This window comes from Tripterygium wilfordii, chromosome 5 (assembly GCF_013401445.1).
Source record: "Tripterygium wilfordii isolate XIE 37 chromosome 5, ASM1340144v1, whole genome shotgun sequence".
NCBI lineage: Eukaryota > Viridiplantae > Streptophyta > Magnoliopsida > Celastrales > Celastraceae > Tripterygium > Tripterygium wilfordii.
In genome coordinates this window covers 10723398-10744793 of record NC_052236.1, presented here as the reverse complement: position 1 = coordinate 10744793, position 21396 = coordinate 10723398, and the positions used below count along the sequence as shown (strand labels likewise).

General features: G+C 37.3%; 3 protein-coding genes across 10 annotated transcripts; 1 reads left to right on the top strand and 2 right to left on the bottom strand.

Annotated features, from left to right (window-relative positions):
- The first annotated feature begins 355 nt into the window (after positions 1-355).
- Positions 356-14450, top strand: LOC119998397 (ubiquitin carboxyl-terminal hydrolase 13-like). 8 transcript variants are annotated; one of them, XM_038845723.1, is made up of 32 exons: positions 356-567; positions 823-913; positions 1049-1196; positions 1316-1473; positions 2620-2885; positions 2971-3189; positions 3260-3368; positions 3461-3576; positions 4101-4199; positions 4427-4536; positions 5017-5091; positions 5434-5512; positions 5602-5748; positions 5867-5947; positions 6057-6176; positions 7971-8093; positions 8739-8816; positions 8906-8994; positions 9074-9182; positions 9510-9578; positions 9697-9807; positions 10085-10140; positions 10260-10437; positions 10524-10625; positions 10725-10796; positions 11469-11534; positions 11744-11809; positions 12572-12658; positions 12798-12914; positions 13066-13140; positions 13383-13469; positions 13763-14450. In XM_038845723.1, the coding sequence occupies exons 1-32, from the start codon at positions 541-543 to the stop codon at positions 13802-13804; spliced, it is 3372 nt and encodes a 1123-aa protein (XP_038701651.1). In that variant the 5' UTR covers positions 356-540; the 3' UTR covers positions 13805-14450. The 8 variants fall into 8 exon arrangements, with proteins under 8 accessions (XP_038701651.1, XP_038701650.1, XP_038701649.1 ...); XM_038845722.1 differs by having other exon boundaries at positions 10260-10440; XM_038845721.1 differs by having other exon boundaries at positions 1046-1196.
- Positions 14451-14762: 312 nt separating this feature from the next.
- LOC119998398 (EEF1A lysine methyltransferase 1) lies at positions 14763-18391 on the bottom strand. Its single transcript, XM_038845724.1, has 5 exons — positions 17981-18391; positions 16789-16947; positions 15939-16020; positions 15461-15646; positions 14763-15023 (listed from the first exon to the last, which is right to left on the bottom strand). Exons 1-4 carry the CDS (start codon positions 18314-18316, stop codon positions 15501-15503), a joined length of 723 nt encoding a protein of 240 aa, XP_038701652.1. The 5' UTR covers positions 18317-18391; the 3' UTR covers positions 14763-15023; positions 15461-15500.
- Positions 18392-18705: 314 nt separating this feature from the next.
- Positions 18706-21396, bottom strand: LOC119998253 (pentatricopeptide repeat-containing protein At2g20710, mitochondrial-like). Its single transcript, XM_038845533.1, has 2 exons — positions 21025-21396; positions 18706-20413 (listed from the first exon to the last, which is right to left on the bottom strand). Exons 1-2 carry the CDS (start codon positions 21319-21321, stop codon positions 19169-19171), a joined length of 1542 nt encoding a protein of 513 aa, XP_038701461.1. The 5' UTR covers positions 21322-21396; the 3' UTR covers positions 18706-19168.

Sequence of the window (21396 nt, the reverse complement as noted above, 5' to 3'; positions counted from 1 at the left end):
CCTAATTTAATTAAAATACAAAGTTTAAAACACATGTATGCTTTAATTCTAATTTAAAAACATGTAAAAGTAAAACCAATCAATTTACACTTGGAAAGGGGAAAAAAAGTAAAACCCATCAGTATTAGGAAATGAACCGACAAATTGCGTCACCGACCACTCCTCACGCACGTGATCCGTTCAATGAGGCTGCCACATCACATATTCTTACGTCACCTAATTTATCATCCGACGTGCCAATCTAGGATTCGCTTCCCTCCATTCACCGTTCTCAAAGCAGACACACACGAGTTTATGTAGAATTACATTATTACCCCTAAACTATATCTTAATTTCCTAACAATCCTTCTTCCCGGTAAAACAGCCTCGAAGCCTTTTTCTCTGCAGCCAGTTCTTTCGGAAGCGTCTCTTGTTGCACAGCGTGCTTCGTTTCCTTTCCCTTACTTTCTCTCTCTTTATCTCTCTGTGTATAGTTTTTCTCCATCTATATATATTGGTTACCAGATTCGACGATCGGAAGCTTTTCATCCATATCCACCGATGACTCTGATGACTCCACCGCTAGATGTACACGCCGGCTTTCTCTTCACTTGAAATGTCTACTGTTCCTTTTTGCGTAATTTGGTTTTTGTTGTTTTTGTAATTTGGTGTTGCTACTTCTAGGTTTGTTAGTCGGATCGTCTAGGGATTTTGTTCCGATTTTAATTTCAAAAAATGGAGTCGAATGAAAGTGATTGCACTGAGTTGCCGTTTGATTTCGAAAATTTGGGTTAGGGTTTTTTAATCATGATTCTGAATTTGCCTGTTCTGGATTTACAGCAGCAAGAGGACGAGGAGATGCTGGTGCCCCATTCAGATTTGGTGGTAGAGGGTCCACAGCCGATGGAACATTTTGCTACTAACGATACTCGATGTATTTGATTAATGAATTCTATCAATTTATGGATTTTATCTCCAGTGTTTCTTTTACGTGTAATTAATCAGTTGCGATGCTAGGGTTTTTAGCTTATCTGTTCCTTTTGTCTTTCTGCTTTGGTTGTGGCAGCAGTGGCACAAGTGGAGCCTGCGGCCACTGTGGAAAATCAGCCAGTGGAGGACCCTCCATCCATGAAATTCACATGGACTTTAGAAAATTTCTTGAGGTTGAACACGAAGAAGCACTACTCTGATATATTCGTCGTGGGTGGTTACAAATGGTAATTTAATTATTGCTTTCCTTGATGGTACTCATGTTCACACCACAGAATGCATTAATTTGTTTGTTTTTCTTTGGCATTTGATATGTCATATCTGGTTTTGGATTCCGATTATGCAGGCGTGTTCTTATTTTTCCTAAGGGCAACAATGTGGACCACTTATCCATGTATTTAGACGTTGCTGATTCCCCCACGCTGCCCTATGGATGGAGTAGATATGCACAGTTTAGCTTGGCTGTTGTTAATCAAATTCATAACAAATACTCGATTAGAAAAGGTTGTTTTTTTTTTTTGTTTTGTTTCTGTTCTATTGTTCTATTCTTTGTTTTTCTTAGCTGCGATTTTTATTCATAATGTTAGATGTTCGAAAAATGGACTCGTATATCACAGAACTTGAGATTATTTTGTTGTATTATGATACATTTCTTTGACAAGGTGTTATGATAACTTCATATATCTTGTTATGCATTGACGATGAAATCATGATATTTCTTACAAGGGATTTTTATGTTACAGAACTTGGGAGTAATTTTTTGTAGTATTTTGTTTACTTGTGAATATGTGGCCCAGTAGCAGAGTTGCAATGGTGCAACCTAGACATGTTCAATTCCTAGAAACAGCCTTTCCACATATTATGTGTGGTAAAGTCTTTGTACTTCATGTATGTCTACGACCCCGCCTAGTTCGGGAGACTTGTGCTCGAGAGTTTTTTTTACCTTTTTTTTTATAATATCTTCTTTTACTGCACTGTTGTACATTGATGTTTAGAACTTGATATTTAAGTAATTAGCATTAACTGATGGCTATTGATTTGGCTTGGAATGCCCTTCACTTAAATTGGGGGAAGGAGAAGCAAATATACTTTTTTATGTGCTACTTGGCTTTGGTAATAACACTTATGGAGGGAAATAGCATGTCTTTGATAGTACTCTTTTGGAGTAGGAAAGCTTATGAAGAAAAAACTCATGGAACTTGAGAAGAATTTCATCCTGCAGCAGTTATTTTTATACTCCATCTAAATCTTGTTATTCCTATTTGCAATTAGAATGGGACTGCTTGATAGAGCTATTGATCTAGAGGTCTGACTGAATTTAAATGAAACAAATATTTTTTACGTGATCGGATTTGTTCAAAATTATTTGAAACTAATCTAGCTGGTGTGCCACTGGGAGGCAATAAAGAGGGATCCTCATATGTCTGGGTTTGGATCCATGATCTTTAGGTGCATTGTTTAAAAATTTAGCTTGATTTGATTTTTCTGGTGTTATCTGGTGTTCCAGTAAGAGTTGTGATGGTTTATACGGTTATATTGTTATGAGTTTCCTGTTTCTACCTTACTTCCTCCCATTTGACCACTAATGTATTGCCTGATTATTAGCTATATGGTAATTGGGATCAGTTTTAAACACCTTTTTTAATGCAGACACGCAGCATCAGTTTAATGTTCGGGAGAGCGACTGGGGATTTACTTCATTCATGCCTCTCAATGAACTTTATGATCCCAGTAGAGGATATCTTGTGAATGATACAGTTGTTATCGAAGCTGAGGTAGCTGTTCGTAAGATTATGGACTATTGGGCATATGATTCTAAGAAAGAGACTGGCTATGTTGGTCTCAAGAACCAAGGGGCAACTTGCTACATGAACTCTCTCTTACAAACTCTCTATCATATTCCTTACTTCAGGAAGGTCAGGCTTGTTGTCATTTGAATCTTTATAATTGTTTTAACTTTTACCTGAAGGGAAACAGTAATTTTCTTACTTCATATTTCAGGCTGTGTACCACATGCCAACGACTGAAAATGACATGCCTACAGGAAGTATTCCTTTGGCTCTTCAGAGTTTGTTCTATAAGCTTCAATATAATGACACCAGTGTTGCAACGAAGGAATTGACCAAATCTTTCGGATGGGATACATATGACTCATTCATGCAACATGATGTGCAAGAACTCAACAGAGTGCTGTGTGAGAAGCTTGAAGATAAAATGAAGGTATGAAAAGTTCACAGCTCTGGCACGAGTTGGTTGTGTCAAATTAGTGATCTTTGTTCTTTCCTTCCAGGGTACTGTTGTGGAGGGAACAATACAACAATTATTTGAGGGTCACCATATGAATTATATTGAATGCATCAATGTGGACTACAAATCTACGAGAAAGGAATCATTTTATGGTACGCATGGCATGATTAGACCTTAGTTTTTTGGGGTAGGGAGTGTAATATCAGTGTCTGATATGATATTCAAATGTTCATATCAATGGCAGATCTCCAGCTTGATGTCACAGGCTGCCGCGATGTTTATGCTTCTTTTGATAAGTATGTTGAAGTTGAACGTCTTGAGGGCGACAACAAATACCATGCTGAAGAGCATGGTTTGCAGGTTAGTATGTTCTTTTGATTTGTTGTGAACCAGACTACCAGAGTATGGGAGTTGCCTGTGCGCTGTTAATATTGTGACACGCCTGAGTTGCTTGTGAAGAATGAAGTATGAGAGTGCAGTTCTTTTCTTTTCTTTTTTTCTTTTAAAAAAGAGAGTGTACTTCTTTCATACCTGTGTTGGTGTTTTCTTCAAATTGTAGTGAATCTGTACTATTATGTTCAAAGAGGAGTTCTGTTATGTTTTTCCCCTTAACAAGTTGTTCTTGCCTCAACTCTGCTGGTGTGAAGAAATCAGAAGGGAACTGGTTACTTTCAGGCTTTCAGCCAAAAGGACTTTGAGGTTCCCGGCTGACTCCTGGAATCTTTCTAATATAGCTTCATGTTGCGGTTGAGTGTTTTGAACATTTACTCATTTGATACTCCACCTCCCACAACATGGCTGCTTTTATCATTTTTTTGTGGAGCTTAAGATAGATTCCTTGAGATGGATCTTATGGTATATGTGGGAAATTATGTCGATTTCAGGATGCTAGGAAGGGTGTCTTGTTTATTGACTTCCCTCCAGTTCTTCAACTTCAGCTCAAGCGGTTTGAATATGATTTTATGCGGGATACTATGGTGAAGGTTGGTATGATAAACTGGTTTAGCCTTTTTGTCTTGTATCATTTTGTGTGGTAATTTCCATAAAAATGTTGTACTTATTTAATTTTTGAACACTGAGTATTTACTTTATGTTACTTTTACTTCTATTTTGAGCATGTTAAGCCTGCTTTGAGTTGGGAGTTTCTAACAGAAAATTGATGTGCCAGTTCTTATTTATTCCCTTTTGATATATGTTTTTAATGGTTTAGATAAACGATCGCTATGAATTTCCGCTTCAACTTGACCTTGATAGAGAAAATGGAAAGTATCTATCGCCTGATGCAGATCGGAGCGTACGCAATCTTTACACACTTCACAGGTATTGGTTGATTTACGGCCGACTTTCCATTGGGATGTTTGTATGATTTACTTGAGGAGTTCATTAATCAAATTGCTTGGGTGACTTAGTATGGCTTTATTAAGATAGACCGCTTTGGGTTTCTTTGTTACTTGATCTGTGTTGTTCTGGTCTGTGTGGCATAAGTTTTGGTGGGTTTTTTTTTTTTTATATATATATTCAGCTCAAAAAAAAATAAAATCATGTACTGCATATCTGGTATTGGGATAAATTGGTATGAACAGAGGGAGTGGTAATGTAACCATTCAATAGTTTCATATGAATATTTGTTTAATAGTTGAGGAGATTGGCAAAATTAAAAATGGAAAACATGCATTCTTAGATATAGTTTTGTTTGTAGTGGTAAGCAATGCTGTTGAATTTGTGGTGCTGTAGATGGAGCATTGTTGTGCTTGCTTATGGATTATGCTTCTAACTAAATACATTCTTGTCCTCCTTCAGTGTCTTGGTTCATAGTGGAGGGGTGCATGGTGGACATTACTACGCTTTTATCAGGCCTACCCTCTCAGATCAATGGTATGCATCTTATGCATTCTGATATCCCTCTCCCTGATTTTGTCTGTTGTAGGCTCGTTGATTTTTTATTTTTTGTGTTTTTAGATTTAACTATAACTCTCTCTAAAAACAGTCTTTATGGCCATATTTTTATCCTTTTTTAAGAAAATGGTTATTTCTGAGAGACTGTTTGGTTAGGTTATTGGAACCATAAAAGGGAGATATTGGAATAAGGTCTAAAGTTTTATTAGAACAATTATATCACATAATATATATTGTTTTTTCCTTTCCGTGTGCATTTTTTTCAAGGGCTTTTTTATTCTTCAATATCTTATTGATTGATCATTTTTGGTTTTCATTTAGGTTTAAATTTGACGATGAACGGGTGACTAAAGAAGATATGAAGAGGGCATTAGAAGAGCAGTATGGTGGTGAGGAAGAGGTAATGTTTTCAGAGCATGTATTTCAAATCGTGTGGTTATACTTGACTTAATATGAAACTGACCTTTGTTTGTTGTGCTATGTCAACAGCTGTCACAGACCAATCCTGGCTTTAATAATACTCCGTTTAAATTCACAAAATACTCCAATGCATACATGCTTGTGTATATACGTGAAAGTGACAAGGACAAAATAATTTGTGATGTTGACGAGAAAGACATTGCTGAACATTTGAGGGTACGTTACTTGGTTTTACTCTTTTACTTATAGTTTATACAACTACATATCAAGTTTTCTGTGGACTTTTTGAGTCCGGATCCTGACTGATATCAGCTTTGTTAACCCATCATTCCAGATAAGGTTGAAAAAGGAGCAAGAAGAGAAGGAGGACAGGAAAAGATATAAAGCACAGGCTCACCTTTTTACTATGATAAAGGTTGCAATTTCTTAGCTCTTCTTTTGTTCATTTCATTGTTATTTTTCTGTTTTCTTTGTATTGTTTGTTTATTGTCAACTTATAATTAAATTCATCTTTGATGCATTAGGTTGCACGAGATGAGGACCTCATGGAGCAGATAGGAAGGGATATATATTTTGATCTTGTAGATCATGAGAAAGTTCGTAGTTTCCGGATTCAAAAACAGACATCTTTTAGTATATTTAAGGTACTCTTACCCTCAATGGTTTTTGTTGTGAGGTGATGGCGTTTAATATTTATCTGATTGATTTTCCTTTCAAAGGAAATTGGTCATGGGCTTAGGAAAAGCAGCTCGATTTCTTTTTTTGAGAAATTTCATTAGATAATAGTTTTCAAAAATATAGCTAATAGCCTTATTGAGTAGTGGTTCTGATTTTTTTTTTGTTTTGTTGGGATTGATGCGTCTTTACAAGCACTTCATTGAGCTCAAGCTCTAATCAAGTTTTAGAAATACCACCTAAGCTTTGGTCTTTTGTCTTCTAATGAGCTCAAACTTGTTTAATAGCTTTTCTAGGGCTGCATTTATGGGTGTAGACAAAGGCAAGCCGAGGATCATACTGTTCACTCTTGTTTGTGAATGAGTATGGGAATCTGTTCTTGAATGCATAATTAGTCCATTCATTAAATAGTAATTGAGATTGTTCATGGATGAATTATCGTGCTTGTTCGTGAATACCAAAAGAATATTATGTGCCCTATCAAGCTGTGAACACCTTTGTTCCAGTTGGCTTTTTTATCCAATAAACTTTAAGTTTTTTGTTTGAGCTTGTTCATTTGCTTAGCAATGATCTATAATTGTGCTGGTTCAGGAATTTTTCATAAAGCGTGTTTAGCTGACTGCGTTGGTTTTGTTTCATAAGCTTAGCATCAGTTACTGAAAGTTTCCTGGATTGCCCTAGGTTTAGGTTGCTATTTTACTCTTTTCTTTTTTCAAACTGTTACTTACTCTGTTTAGTGTCATTCTTGTTACTTGAGTCGGAAATTTTAAGGCTCAAGTACCCTCAATTTTTGGAAGTTATAATTTATAGGCGATTTGATTATTCCTTGTGTTTTTTTTCTTTCCAAATTATAATTATTGTTTGTTTTTTAAGAGCTGAGTTTGTGAACTGATTGCAGATGATGTTGGTTCCCAATGCATTTCTTTTTGGCATAATTACACATGCACCCTTGAACATTGAACTATTTCTAACTCTTTTTTGGAACTGAAATTGAACCATTTTTAACTCAATCTTCTAGTTAATTTCACTGAAGCAGTATACCCCTGTGTTGGGATTATTGCCAAAATAATTGTACCGAGGAAATTAATTCCAAATAAAATAACACTAATGGACACTAGTTTTTTTGTGTGGAAAACCCTTAACAGTGAAAAAATCACGGGACTGTAGTCCAACTTAAAAGAATAATGGGTACAACAACATTATGGGTAGGTCCCATAGAAACAAGAATGGAACAACAGTTTGGAATCATTCACTCAAACCCCAATACACCCAATGGATCTCTCACTCTTTCATACTTGCACTTCTCTGGGAGTGCACTTGAACTCTCTGCGCCATCGTGTAATGAGTGCAGGCTCCTTGAATGAACTAATTTCATCTCTATTTATAGAGTTCATGGCCGAAACAACAATAATGCTGAATTAAGTGCATTAACACTACTGTTCTAATGTTTGTTTTATTTGAGTTTTGTTTTACTTAATTAATGCAACCAATTCCAAATTGAATTGGTTTTTGAGTTGGCGACAATCCACATGGGGTTGGACAGCCAACACCTTGTATATACAATCTGCTTCCCTCAACAACCCACATCAAAGTGGAATGAATTTTAAGTACAATTGGGACTATAAGTAATTGTCTCTTTATTGTTTAGTTCTTTGAATAGTTATCATATTGGCTATATTGGAAGCACTGAGTTTATCTTGAAAATACATTAAATGATTTCATGTTCCCATGCTTTTGGTCTCTACTTTTAATTTGTTTAACAGGAGGAGGTTGCCAAAGAGTTTGGCATACCAGTACAACTACAGCGTTTTTGGATATGGGCAAAGCGGCAGAATCATACCTATCGGCCTAATAGACCATTGACACATCTGGAGGAAGCACACACTGTAATAACTTTTCAACTTCCGCTAACATATCTTGTTCATGCTATCATTTTTTCAACATTTTTTTGTTGGGGGTGTATGTGTGGTGACTGGTGAGGGAGGAAGGGGCACTCTTGTGAGATCTTTTTTTTTCCCTCATGTTGCAGCAAAATGCTAAAAAGGACAAAGTTCTAAATCAGATTATGCTTTCTGATAGTGACAAAAAATAAATTATCACTTGGATATGGTATTTGTCTTGGAGGTGAACCTTTGCTGAGGTGTTAAATTCTTTATATTGCGACCTATGTGTCAGTTTGGATGACGGAAACAACCCCTACACAATGAGGGTCTGTGTTCATCAGCCCTCCCTATTCCCATAGTGATGGCTGGGGCCTTGTGAACTGGATTTGACATACATACATACATTTTTGTGGTTCAGTTTTTTTTGGCTACAAGATATTTTCATCCTCAATGTTATTGAAAATTGTGGAGCAAGTTCTACCATTCGTTCACTAATATGTTAGGGGCCCAGCATTCTGTATTTGCTGCTTTGTCATTCTTGGACATTGGTTTGCTCAACATTGTAGCCAAAATGAGAAATAACAGACAGCTAAAGTTTGTGGACTATCAACCATGTTAATTAACGGGAGAGGCATTTGGTGGTTGTAGGTTGGACAATTGCGGGAGGTAACAATCAAGGCACACAACGCTGAACTTAAGTTATTTTTGGAAGTAGAGCTTGGGCTGGTAACACTGTCTTGCCACTATATATATTTTAAACACTGGCTTGCTTCACTACATTTGCCCTGTCAACTGATTTTGTAAAACACTTTCAGGATTTACGTCCTATTCCTCCACCTGTCAGAACTAAAGAGGACATTCTACTTTTCTTCAAGCTTTATAACCCTGAGAGAGAAGAATTACGGTATCTTGTTACCTATCTCCTTATTCTTGCTTTCTGCTTTTAATGCTTTATGACATGATGGTTTCTGTCATGCTGCTAGATATGTTGGGAGGCTCTTTGTAAAGAATACTGGGAAGCCAATAGAAATATTATCGAAACTAAATCAAATGGCTGGCTTTGCTCCGGATGAAGAAATAGAATTTTATGAGGTCTGTTGCCCATTAAATTGTTTACTCTCTATTTTGATGTTTGTTTTCCTCACTTAGGGAACATGTGACCCATTGGTAGAGTTGCAATGGTGCAACCTAGAAGTCACAAGTTCAATTCTTGGAAACAGCCTTTCCACATGTTATGTAGGAGTAAAGTTTGCATACATTTTATCTGTCCCAGACCCGCCCGCCCACTGTACGAGGCTTGTGCACTGGAGCTATTTACTTACGTTTTCCTCCTGCCAATCCTCATCATGTACCATGTTTGTTGGCATGATTATAATTGTGTAATCTTAATTATCTATTTCCTTGTTATTGAATTCTCAGGAAATTAAGTTTGAGCCTACCGTCATGTGTGAACACATTGATAAGAAGACATCATTTCGATTAAGTCAGGTATATGCCGCTTAGTAGTATGGGGATTCCTTGTGAAATGGCCTCTGGTTCTCATAATGGATTTTCTGTAAATTTGCTTATGGTGAAGTTAATTACACTCTGGTTACTCTATTTGCAGATTGAAGATGGTGACATCATTTGCTTTCAGAAATGTTCTCATCTTGAAAGTGAAATAGGGTTTAGATATCCGGACGTGCCTTCATTTTTGGAGTATGTGCACAATCGCCAGGTAGAATATTGCTAGAGTATGTGAGAGGAGAGTTACCTCTAGAATATTCAAATTCCTGGCTAGGTTTGTGCGGTTTTTAGGTTATTTAATATGTAGGTTAATTCAATTACATGACTGATGATTAAGTTAGCTGGAATCAATTTTCTTTTGCATTATCTTATACTAATTTATAAATTTGGCATTATAATTTGCTGCTGTCATGGTATGATCAAGGGTTATTCCTTTTATTGTTCAAATTGTTGGTTTGTTTAATATTGTACTGTTTCATACTTGCTAGATGGTTCATTTTCGATCTTTGGACAAACCAAAAGAGGATGATTTCTCTCTAGAGCTGTGAGTATTTCTTTTCTAAATCATTCTTCCATATCACTGGAATACTTTTTTTTGCTGTTGTTGCTGCTGTTGTTATTAACTTCTCTGGACTTCAATCATCTTTATTGATGATCTTGAAGGTCAAAGTTGCATACCTATGATGACGTGGTGGAGAGAGTGGCTCGTCATATTGGTCTGGATGATCCTTCCAAAATCAGACTTACAGCTCATAACTGCTACTCGCAGCAACCTAAGCCCCAGTCCATCAGATATCGATCACTTGAGCATTTGCCAGATATGTTAGTCCACTACAATCAGGTTGTTGTGACTTGGATAGAGCTCTTAGTTTTCTTCTTAATATCATTTTTATGGTTAGAATATTCATTGCAATTTTCTTTCTTCAGAGCTCCGATATTTTGTACTATGAAGTTTTGGACATTCCTCTTCCGGAATTGCAAGGTTTAAAAGCTTTGAAAGTTGCGTTCCATCATGCAACAAAAGATGAGGTATTTGGAGAATCTGTCATCCTCTGTTTTCTTTTTTCTCTATGACTTATATCTATATTTCGCAGCTTTCCATCATAATATTTTCTGAACTTTTTTCAGGTTGTTATTCACAATATTAGGTTACCTAAGCAGAGCACTGTCGGAGATGTGATTAATGAACTAAAAACAAAGGTAAACTTGAGTTATTTCAAATTTTATCTGCTGTAGATAAGGGTTTTTAATTTATAGTAAGATTATTCGTCAGCAGGGGCTTCCTTCCTAGTCTGTATTACTTGAACTTATCATTCATGTCATTTACTTGGTCTGATTAGTCTCTCTTTTACCTTATTAAAGAATTTTTTTTTCCTGCCGTATGCATTGTTGTTTATAATTGAAGAACTAGCTTTAGCTAGATTGAAGTACAAGTGTTTCCTAGATTGATGTGTTAGGTAAACAACACAAGGCTCCTAGCCTCCCATAGTGGGCGGGGTTGGGAACAAACAAGATGTATGCAGACATTACCTCCACATGTGACCTCTAAGTTGCATCCTTGTAACTCTACCGCTAGGTCATATTATCTAATATACTTTCTCTTGTTTTTTTTTTCAATCTATTTTCTGGGAAGGAGTTTCATAGTGGTTGCCCTATGTATTTTTTTCCCGAGTTTATGGTTGTTATTGATCAAGTGTTAGAGATCATCTTAGTTTGTATTTAGGAACATATCTTAGTCATTATTTGGTGATAGCCATTATTTTTGTTAAGCTAAAGGATGTGTCTATAGATTCTATGGATGTTCTTGTTGTCTTAGCTTATTCTTTATCTCTGCGCATTGTAAATTTACTTTTCTTGTGGATCCTTAAACAGGTAGAGTTGTCCCATCCAAATGCTGAACTTAGACTACTTGAAGTTTTCTATCACAAGATTTATAAGGTAATGGGTTTGTCATCAGTATGATGACAACTATTGTTGTTTTTGGTTTTTCTAAGGTCAAATGATTGATGTGGTAAAGAGTTATGCTTCCTACTGTATTGCTAGTCTCTGTGGCTGATTTTGTCAGTGCAGTTGTCTAACTTTGGACCGATTATTTGATTTTAGTTTTCACCTGTGTGACCTATGATTCTGCTATCTCATCCTTGCAGATCTTCCCTCCTAATGAAAAGATTGAGAATATAAATGACCAGTACTGGACATTGCGGGCGGAGGAGGCAAGTGCATTCTCCATCTTTCAAAACACTCCCCCTCCCGGTTGAGCTGTTGGATGTTTTATTTGCTTATGTTCTATGATCTGTGTATATGGACAATAGACATCATGATGCAGGAGGACCATTAATATAGTCTTTTATAAGTTAGTCTATTATCGGGTCTATTTTAACTAAGTTTCTTTTAGTTTTCATATTAAGGGTATTGTCAGACCCGATAATAGACTAACTTATAAAAGACTATATTAATGGTCCTCCTGCATCACATCATGGGTACAAAAAGTTGCATGGGGAAATCTATAAGTATAATGGTGTAGACAATGCATGCCTTTGTGTCGTATCTAACTGTGATCTACTAGCTTAAAAGTATGATGTTATTGCTATTTTCTCAAGATTAATTTATTGGCGTTCTCTTAATTCGCAATTAAGATTTTGTTTAGGGATGGAGGTGTACATTCTTTGTGCCAAGGTGAACTATTGCATTTTGGTTTATTTGGTTCTGTCAATTCAAAATTAGTAATAGAAGTTCTTTTTTTTTTTTTTTTGGCCATGCTTGTTACTACTGTTTCTTGTTTTTCTTTTTCAAAACCAAAGTTTGTTTCTATTTTTTCCTTGTCTCTTTCGTAGGAACTTTTTTTGGGTAACTGAAGAGTTTATTAATTAAACAGATATCCTCTTTTGTAATTAAGCTCAAATGAAGTCCCACCCTTGTCTTTAGAGTATTGTCTTTGTTCTTGATGTTAATTTCACATCTTCATTGTTTCTCAGATCCCCGAGGAAGAGAAGAACATATGCCCGCAGGATCGCTTGATTCATGTTTGTCATTTTACGAAAGACTCTGCACAGAATCAAATGGTAATTAATTGTCGATGAATTGTTAATTGCCCCTTTTTTGTTTGAAGCTAGTTGGTTTTCATAATAGAGGATTGCGATTAAGAACAGAAACATGCATGTTTAGGTTCTGATGTTTGTGTATGTTCTGTTTCTTCTCCAGCAAGCACAAAATTTTGGGGAACCATTTTTTATGGTTATCCATGAAACTGAAACTTTGGCGGATGTTAAATTACGAATACAAAAGAAATTACAAATTGCAGATGAGGAATTCTCGAAGGTATTTTGTTTCCCCCTACATTACTTGCTCTGGGTAGCACCCTACATTTCAGGCATTAGATTAATGAAATTCTGTGCCTTTTTCTCATAAAGACATTACATGTTCAGTTATGAATTGACTTTATCATTTTCCCTCTTTTGGTTTTGCCCAGTGGAAATTTGCGTTTATGTCATTGGGTCGTCCAGAGTACCTACAGGACTCTGACGTAGTATTTACTCGGTTTCAGGTGCGTTTTATTATTATTGTTATTTTCTTATTAATTTTATTTGTCCTTAGTACCTAAGAGAAACTTATTTTTAAAACAAAATGGTGTTTGCCTAACATGTTTATATTTTTTCCCCCGCTAAAAATCCCCAAATTGCTATGGTACCAAACGGGCTCTAAATAAATAGAATTGTTGTGATAAGTATTTTTACTTAACTATTTTTCTTTTAGATAAATTGATGTCCTTGGATCAATATTTTTCAGAGAAAAGATGTGTATGCTGCTTGGGAGCAATACCTTGGATTGGAGCACTCAGATAATACTCCCAAGAGGGCTTATGCAGTAAATCAGGTAATTTACTAGTATTCTACGACTTTCCTGATATCTGCAAATTACTAGAAATATCTCCTTATGGTTATTTGTGATGCATTCAGATGGGTCCTTTAAGGTTCCCATTGTTTAGGAGCTTCAGATTGTTTAGTTTTGCATACTGATTACTTGTTATATAGTTGTCTATTTGTTTATTCAATTGGGGTGTGAAAGCATCATGATGCAGTCTTGCTCATGCTGAAACCAGTTTAGGGTTGAAATAATCTCTCTACATTTTTTGTTCTCGTCAAATGATTTTGCCCGAAACATTGCAGAACCGTTACACATATGAGAAGCCTGTTAAAATATACAACTAGTAAAGAGCAGTTAATCCTCCGCCAGCATGTTGGGGGAATTGCACTTGCTTCTCGCCACAACAGATTCCTGCCACAATTCCATTGTGGAACTCGACATGATGATGCCGGACTGCATATCCGAGAGGGAAAAAAACGAAGCTTTCATTGAGGTTCCCTCTGTAGGACTGGATTGGTTTCGGCTATATTATTTTTCCCATTGTGGGTTTGGGAAAGGGAGCAAGTGTATTCTTAGTGTAGTGTGTTTTTATGTTCTGACACCCAATTTGCGCCCTTTGTTCTTTCTAGGCCTTTCTCATCATGATGATACCTACTTGATTTGAGAGAAGGTGATGGCTTTTTATATACAACTCCTGTGTAATTGTAGACGTAGATAAGAGGATTTTGATGACGGGTGGTACACCGGGTATAGTTGGTGGCCTTTGAGGTGGCATTTTTTTCCTTCAACTTTTTTTTGGGTTTTAATTTGAAGATCTAGGGAATTTGCTTGTAAAATAGTTTGTTTTGAGTTAAAAAGTTATGGGCGTAGGACTGTCGGAACTAACCGTATTGTTCTGCGTCACAAATTATCTTTGTGGCTGCTCCCGTATACTTAATTTAAATTGTTGCTCGCCTTCAATCAGTAATATTATTGTTCTTCATTTGGGTTGCCCTTTTTTCTTAGGTTTGAGCCAACTCCCAACTCTCGTCTTTTGTTGCTGTCTATTGCCTACTAATGGTGAACAGATTTGGAATATGCTTGTTCAATCTATCATAATTGTCTAAATCCGTATGATCATTTGAGTAGCATCTTTTACATAAGCAGTGCAAGCCACCCTAAAATTATAAAGGAAGATGCAACTACGCCAGAGGTGTAAAACGGGCCACAGGCCTGTGGAGCTTCGCAGCCCGTCTACTGGGGACATGGGCCATGCCAGGCTGGGTTTAGGATCTAGGCCTAATGGGCCAGCCCGGGAAAAAATGACCTCAAAATCACACATGCAATTGCGGCAAATAATGTACAACATCCAACATTGCAAACCAAAATTTGATCGGGGAATGAAAAGGGCAAGTGGGAGGTGAAGGCATTGGGGGTAGAAGAAAAATAAAAGGGTAAAGCAAGTCGAACAATGTGCTACTTGCACCCAAGGCATCAATGTCGTAAACCCACAGCTTGCATTCCTAGCAAGAGAATAGGCTTTCATCATCATTTTCTTGCAGTGACACTGACTTGAAACCATATCTGCAGCGCAGAATACTATTCAATCAGACACCATTTAAGCCATCACTTTATAATTCCAAGGTTTTCATTCCAAGGCATTCAAAACAGAATCTGAAAAATGCACACACATACAAGCAAGGCCGAAAGAGGAGGAGGGATGTTACAAGCGGCAAGAGGGTTCTGGAAAAAGTTTTGAAAAGCATATCTGTCCTGATGTATACTCAAGTAAAGGAAAAACTTCTTTTGGTACATAAGATGACATTTGGGGGAAGGAGGATTTGAAGCCTGTCACATAAAGTAGGTTTTGAATCCAAAAATTAATGGGACCAATCAAAGGAGCTACTTATAAATCAGAATAGCCACCATTTAAAATAAATACACACATGCAAACGTTTATCTTGCACATGTACGCACACATATAAATACACGAGTATATTTGTCAAAATAATGTAACTTACAAGTTATATCTGAGTGAAAAGAACAACGGATTTCTTATCTTTATTGCTCCCACCCTCCTAATCTCATCCCTGGATCATAGTTGGTGAATAGCCGAAATTCATTGCCAAGTTTGCTAGAGTGACGAGGCCTGAAAACACATGGATGCAGCCCCATGAGCTCAGCAGCTCTATCCTTCTGTACCTCTCCTGCAAGCCATCAGAAAATAATCATTAAATATTATTTTAAAGGTAGGACAGAATTTATGCAATCACTACCCAGTAATGATAAGAGAAATCTGATCCTCACAATATATCTTACGTACCTTGACACAGAGTGATTATAATGTTAGTGATTCTTTACTGTTGACTTACACTAAATGTTTCATGCATGAAGCCACAAGTCACTCACAGGATAAAAAGGTAAAAACCAAAAGGCGAAACACATCAAAGCAATCATGCTCAACAAGAGAAAAATAAAATATTAAAATATGCATCCTACCTGTTAGAAGAAGCCAGTGTGAGTCTCCAGGTTTTGCTAAATAATGAATTGTTTCGGTAACTTTCTCCAAACACTCCTTACTCTGTCATTAGAAAGTACATATAGATAACTCATCAATAGTATCTTAAAATACAAAACCTGCAGTTTGAAACTGAACAGACAGAAGAGGAAAATGACCATAGACACATCATTTGTTTAGTTGCCAAGAAGACATAAAAAGCTAAACAACACTCGTGCACAAAGATCCCTTAGTGGCGGGGTAGGGGACAAGCAAGGTGTACGCAGATCCTACCTCCACATAATATGTGGAGGGGCAAGGTAAAGTCTACCCAAAGAAGCTCAAGTTTTCACCCAAGTGTTGCCATCAGGGCCAGGTACATCATCAAGCAGAAATGTCATCACAGTTATGCAGGCCTTCAAGGAATATCACAGTTCTGCTGCTTGTTGCAGCTCTTTATGTTCTGATCAAGCCGTATTTGCTACACAATCTAGAATCTTAGATAGAAGAGTGGGTATAGCAGAATTACACATCGAGGCAGTGTCACCACTACAAAAGCACATGTTGAAACTTGAAAGAAGACTCTCCAGATTGAAAAATTAAAGTATGTATAGGAAGTCATTGTTGTTAAGAAGGGGTGTTACTCTGGCATCTGTCCAATAGTTTAATGCCATAATAATTGTGCGCGCCAAGTGATACTATCGACCTTGCATGCTATGATAAACAATAGTCAGGACATACTGGGTAAGTAAACACAAGAACTTTAGTCACAACTGTTCATTCTTCCAAAACCATTACCAAGCACCATACTTAAAACTAGCAGTAAACCTTAGCAACAGAATTTTCACTTACCAGGTAAGGAGGATCTGCCACTATGATTTGGCAAGCATGCTTCAATTCAGATGGGAGCTCCTCTGGCTGGTTGTAATCATAAAATGTGAAATCACTCCCGTATTGCTCAAAACGTTTGTCATATTCAAGAAGTTTGACCGAGATATCAGGGTCAACTTTCTGAAATCAGAAGATGCAGATATCAAAAGTAATATAGAACAACGTAGTAGGTGTCAGTGTGTCACATGCAACTGAATGATGGTAGAAGCATTAAGGGAAAGAAAGGGATGGAAAAGAGCAGAGCTTAACCGATGAGATTCCTCAACAAACTACTTCCATACAACAGAGCCTGTCAAGAAATACAGTGGGCACATGTTGATTTACAATATTCTTATGGCATGTTCAGCAGTGAGACTCAATCTGCCTGGGCCTGGAATGTGGTATTCTTGTCCCCTGCACCTAAATAACTGTTTGATATGTCAATTTAACCCACTGTCTCGTTCTGCCATCTCTTGGACTGCGAAGGCATTAACTAAACCCAAAAGAATCTGGAAATTGAACTAATGACCCACCCAAGACTTGAGCATTAATAGGATAGTCCACCAGTTTAACAGTGTATGTCTACAACTAAAAAGAGAAGGGGGGAGGGGTGGTTGTATTTAACAATTGGATAATGCATAATATTATGTTCTTCCAGTAGCTGGTTTAAGTACATTCCCCATACAAGTCAGTCTTTAAAAGCTCAAGCCAGTGTTGCCTCATTCGGAATTACTCTCAATACTTCATTTATGCATTAAGTCTACTCATTAATACCTTATTAACAAAATCCTCTAAAAGACACCGCATCCAGAAAAACGTTAGAAATATACGTAGCCTAGCATGTATTTAGATTATTTCTACATGGTCTAGGTATATCTGTCATTGTATTAATTTGTTATTTCTTTTCTTGACCTTTATGGTCTTTTCTCTTAGCAGTCATTTCAGTTTTTGCCCGTTACTCGTTCTTCAGGTCATATAAGTTCTCATGCCCATTGCTTAGCATTTTCAAGTTTGAGATGAATGAGAATTTTACTCTTCTCCTCTAACTTTCTTCTCTACTCTTCTTATTTCTGTTTGTGCACAATCTGAAATCCTAATTGGTATCTGGATCTTTTCAAAACAACACAGCTGATTATAGACTAAATACAATGTGCGAGTTGATTATAGAAGATACCTTAAGATAGACGTAGAGAGTCGGGCAAGCGATACAAACAACCTGAGAATTAGGGACAGAACGGAGAGCGATGACCTCTCTGGCTATGGTCTCGGCCGTCTCAGGATCATACCAGAACTGGCTGAGCCTCCAATCCTCGGTTACTAAGGCCACCGCTTCTCCTGATTTGGCTACTCCTCCTCCTTCGGTTTCTACAGTGGAGTTCGAATGCTCCTGGTTTTGCTCTGCAAGGAATTCCTTAAGAGCCGCCAGAGTATTCGAGCTCAACATTGGCGGATCGTCATCTTCGTCTTCGGTAGGGAGATGCTGGTTGTGAACGTTGAGTTGCTCTTCCATTTTCTTGCTCCGTCCTGCGTACCGAGAACTTACAAAAAGCACTAAAGCCCCTTCTAGGGGTTTTTTACTTTTCTTATGACAATTCGATCTGTTTGGAATGCACGTTTAAGTGTATTCGACTAGAGGATAGGGATGTTCTTTGCATTGCAGTAGTGGTCGAGGATATGTTTGGTTGTTTGCCCAGTGAAAGTGCGAAACAAGGCAGGAATAGTTCCATTTTATATATGGGAATTTAAATTATTTTTTTTTCTCAAAATCCAGCACAAAGAACTCACACGTGTATGTAATACACTCACAAATGTACATAAATATACCGCGGATTCGAATCTCGCAAGTGGAATCCAAGAATGGTTAACCAGCTGAGCTGGACACCGGCTTGTCCCATTATATATGGGAAAGTAGAAACAAGAAGTTTTTCATTAATTCAAATGTTCTTACAATAGCCACTAAGACAGTAAGACTTAACAAGCAACGTAGTGTACACACACCAGCACACCACAAGATACCTTTAGCCTAACAAAGTGACATTTTTATGTTACAAGTTTCAACAGAACAAGGCTTAAATTCAACAATATAAACAAAACAAAACAAAACTTAAATTTAAATTATATGCTTAAAACCCTAGGTTCTACCTCAAGAAATCAGACATGAATTCAAGCAATGGTCTTTCTTGCACATTCTTCTGCTCCACATGCAATTCCCTCTCATTGAAAACAGAACAAGGTGTCACTTCTTTTCCATGTCTGGACCGTGTTGTCAACCTAACATACATGGATTGATTACACTCACCATTTGTTCTTGGAGCATCAGAAAGTTCAGGATGTCTTAGAATTTATGTCCAACATGTTTACTTCAGGTGCAATTGCTGCTATCCTTTACTACCTCTAAAAGTCCATGTACTTCTCCATTTTCAGCCAATTCTTCATCATTCAAAGCACGCAATGCATCTAAGTCCATTTCCTCGTCTCTTATATATTTTAACAATCTGTCGTGGACTTCCATAGAGACAATATCCTTACGTCCGAGCAATCCAATGATCTCTTCTGCGGCTTTCACATTCCCTTCATCTTTCAAGTATTTTAGACAGGTAGCAAAAAAAATCTTTCTTGGCTTCCACCAGGATTGACAAACCAGTAGCGCTTTCTTAATGGGTTCCACTGCTTTTGCAGGTTGATTTATTTGAAGATACCCCGTTGCCATGTAATACCACATTATTGCATCAGGCTCTTTCCCTTTTGATATAACATTGTTTATAGTTGTTTCAGCTTTTTCCATAAGACCTTTTCTGCTATAAGCACCAATCAAGGCATTCGGGATGCGTAGATCATATGTCAGATTTCGGGATTCCCATTCATCAAAAATTTTCTCTGCTGTTTCGAAGTCACCAAACTTCAAAATAGAGGGAATGACACTCATATAGCCCATATTGTAAACCTTCTCTTTTTTCTTGTACAGTTTCCAAAGTCTTAAAACTTCGTCTTTCTTCCCAGTTGCTGCATATTGTGTGATAAGAAAGACATATGCCTTGCCCCTCTTTTTCCCATTAATCATTCCCTCTGATTTCCTCAGCATTGCCAGCGCCCTGTCAGGAAGACCAGCTTTCAAATACCCGTTTGCTGCAACAGCATAAACCGTCCAGTCCAAAAGAAACATAGGATCAGATTCAATCCTTTCGAGAATCTTGTCAATTCCCTGGATGTCGGAAACAGCAGAATGTGCACTTAGACGGATGCCCACAGAATATTTGTCAAGACCAATTCCCTTCTCTTCCATTTCATTGACCAGAACATCAAATTTTTCACGATTTCCAGTCTGGTAATAAAGATTAAGCATCACATTGTAAGCTAAAGATGTCTCAGCAAACCCTAAATCCCTCATCTTCTGCATTGTAGCCTCTGATTTTTCCACAGATTTTACACTGGTATAGCAGTTGAGAAGAGCACCGTAAACTTCAAGGACTCTTAACTGAACCGGAACATTGTTAAAATAATTCTCTGCTTTTTCTATTCCGTGAACTTTTGCAATCAAGTCCAGCCGGATAGCAACATCACGAGATGCAAGTTTAAAGAACCTCTTCTCACTCATCCACATGGACAACTAAAAAGAAATGAAAAAACAATTAGGAACTGGATTTTTTTTTTGGGAAGTGGGGGGGACTTGATTGCCATGAAACCAAGGCTGTTACATGCAGAGAGAGTAAAAGACAAGAACAACACAACTCATGAAACAACAGATATTACATAGAGAACTATGTCTCCGCAGATGTTTGCATCAGTGTGCTTCTTGAAGAAACTACCGTATTTTAGAGTGAAATCTTAATTGATTACATCTTACTCAGAGAAGGTTGAAATAACTAATGGGTATTTCTACTTTTAACTGTCTATCTGAGAACGAATTTGATACTCAATTTTATTTCCATTGCTTTTGATATTTTTCTGCAATTTTCTCACGTAATCATCAATCCAATATAGAGTTATCAATTGGAAATCCAGTAAATACAGTGTTTAATTTGCTATTGCATTTGAATTTGGTAGTCACCACATAAACTATCAACTCTGATTCCATTCACCATCCATTTTTAGAACAGAATACAGATTCACAGCCAGGATTATCTTGTGTAACCATATTTGAAACAAAACATAAACAGTTCCAATCATTCATGTCACCGGCACCGCATAATCACACAGAGGCAGAGATGTAAACACTACCTGAAGAGCGTGAGAGTAACGCTTGTAGTATCTGAGTTCCTTGATAATGACTTGGAGCTGTTCTTTGTCGATAGGGCGACCTTCAAGAGCCCATTTATCGAGAATCGGGAACATAGAGACGGTAGGATCTCCGGCGGGTGAAATCCGACGGTAGAGATCGTTCATTGAGTGGCTCCAGGGTTTTCTTCCGGTGATTGGTAGCGTCGACGCATTCCGGTAATCGCAACGAGTGATGGCTCGGAATGAATTAGCGAAGGTAATAACACTGGGAAACCTAAACTTCATTGTAGACAGCATCTTGGGAGGAGGCAGGTTCACTGCTGGAAGAGGGGAAGAGGAGGTTAAAGAAAGGGTTTAAGCCTTATTGGCAGA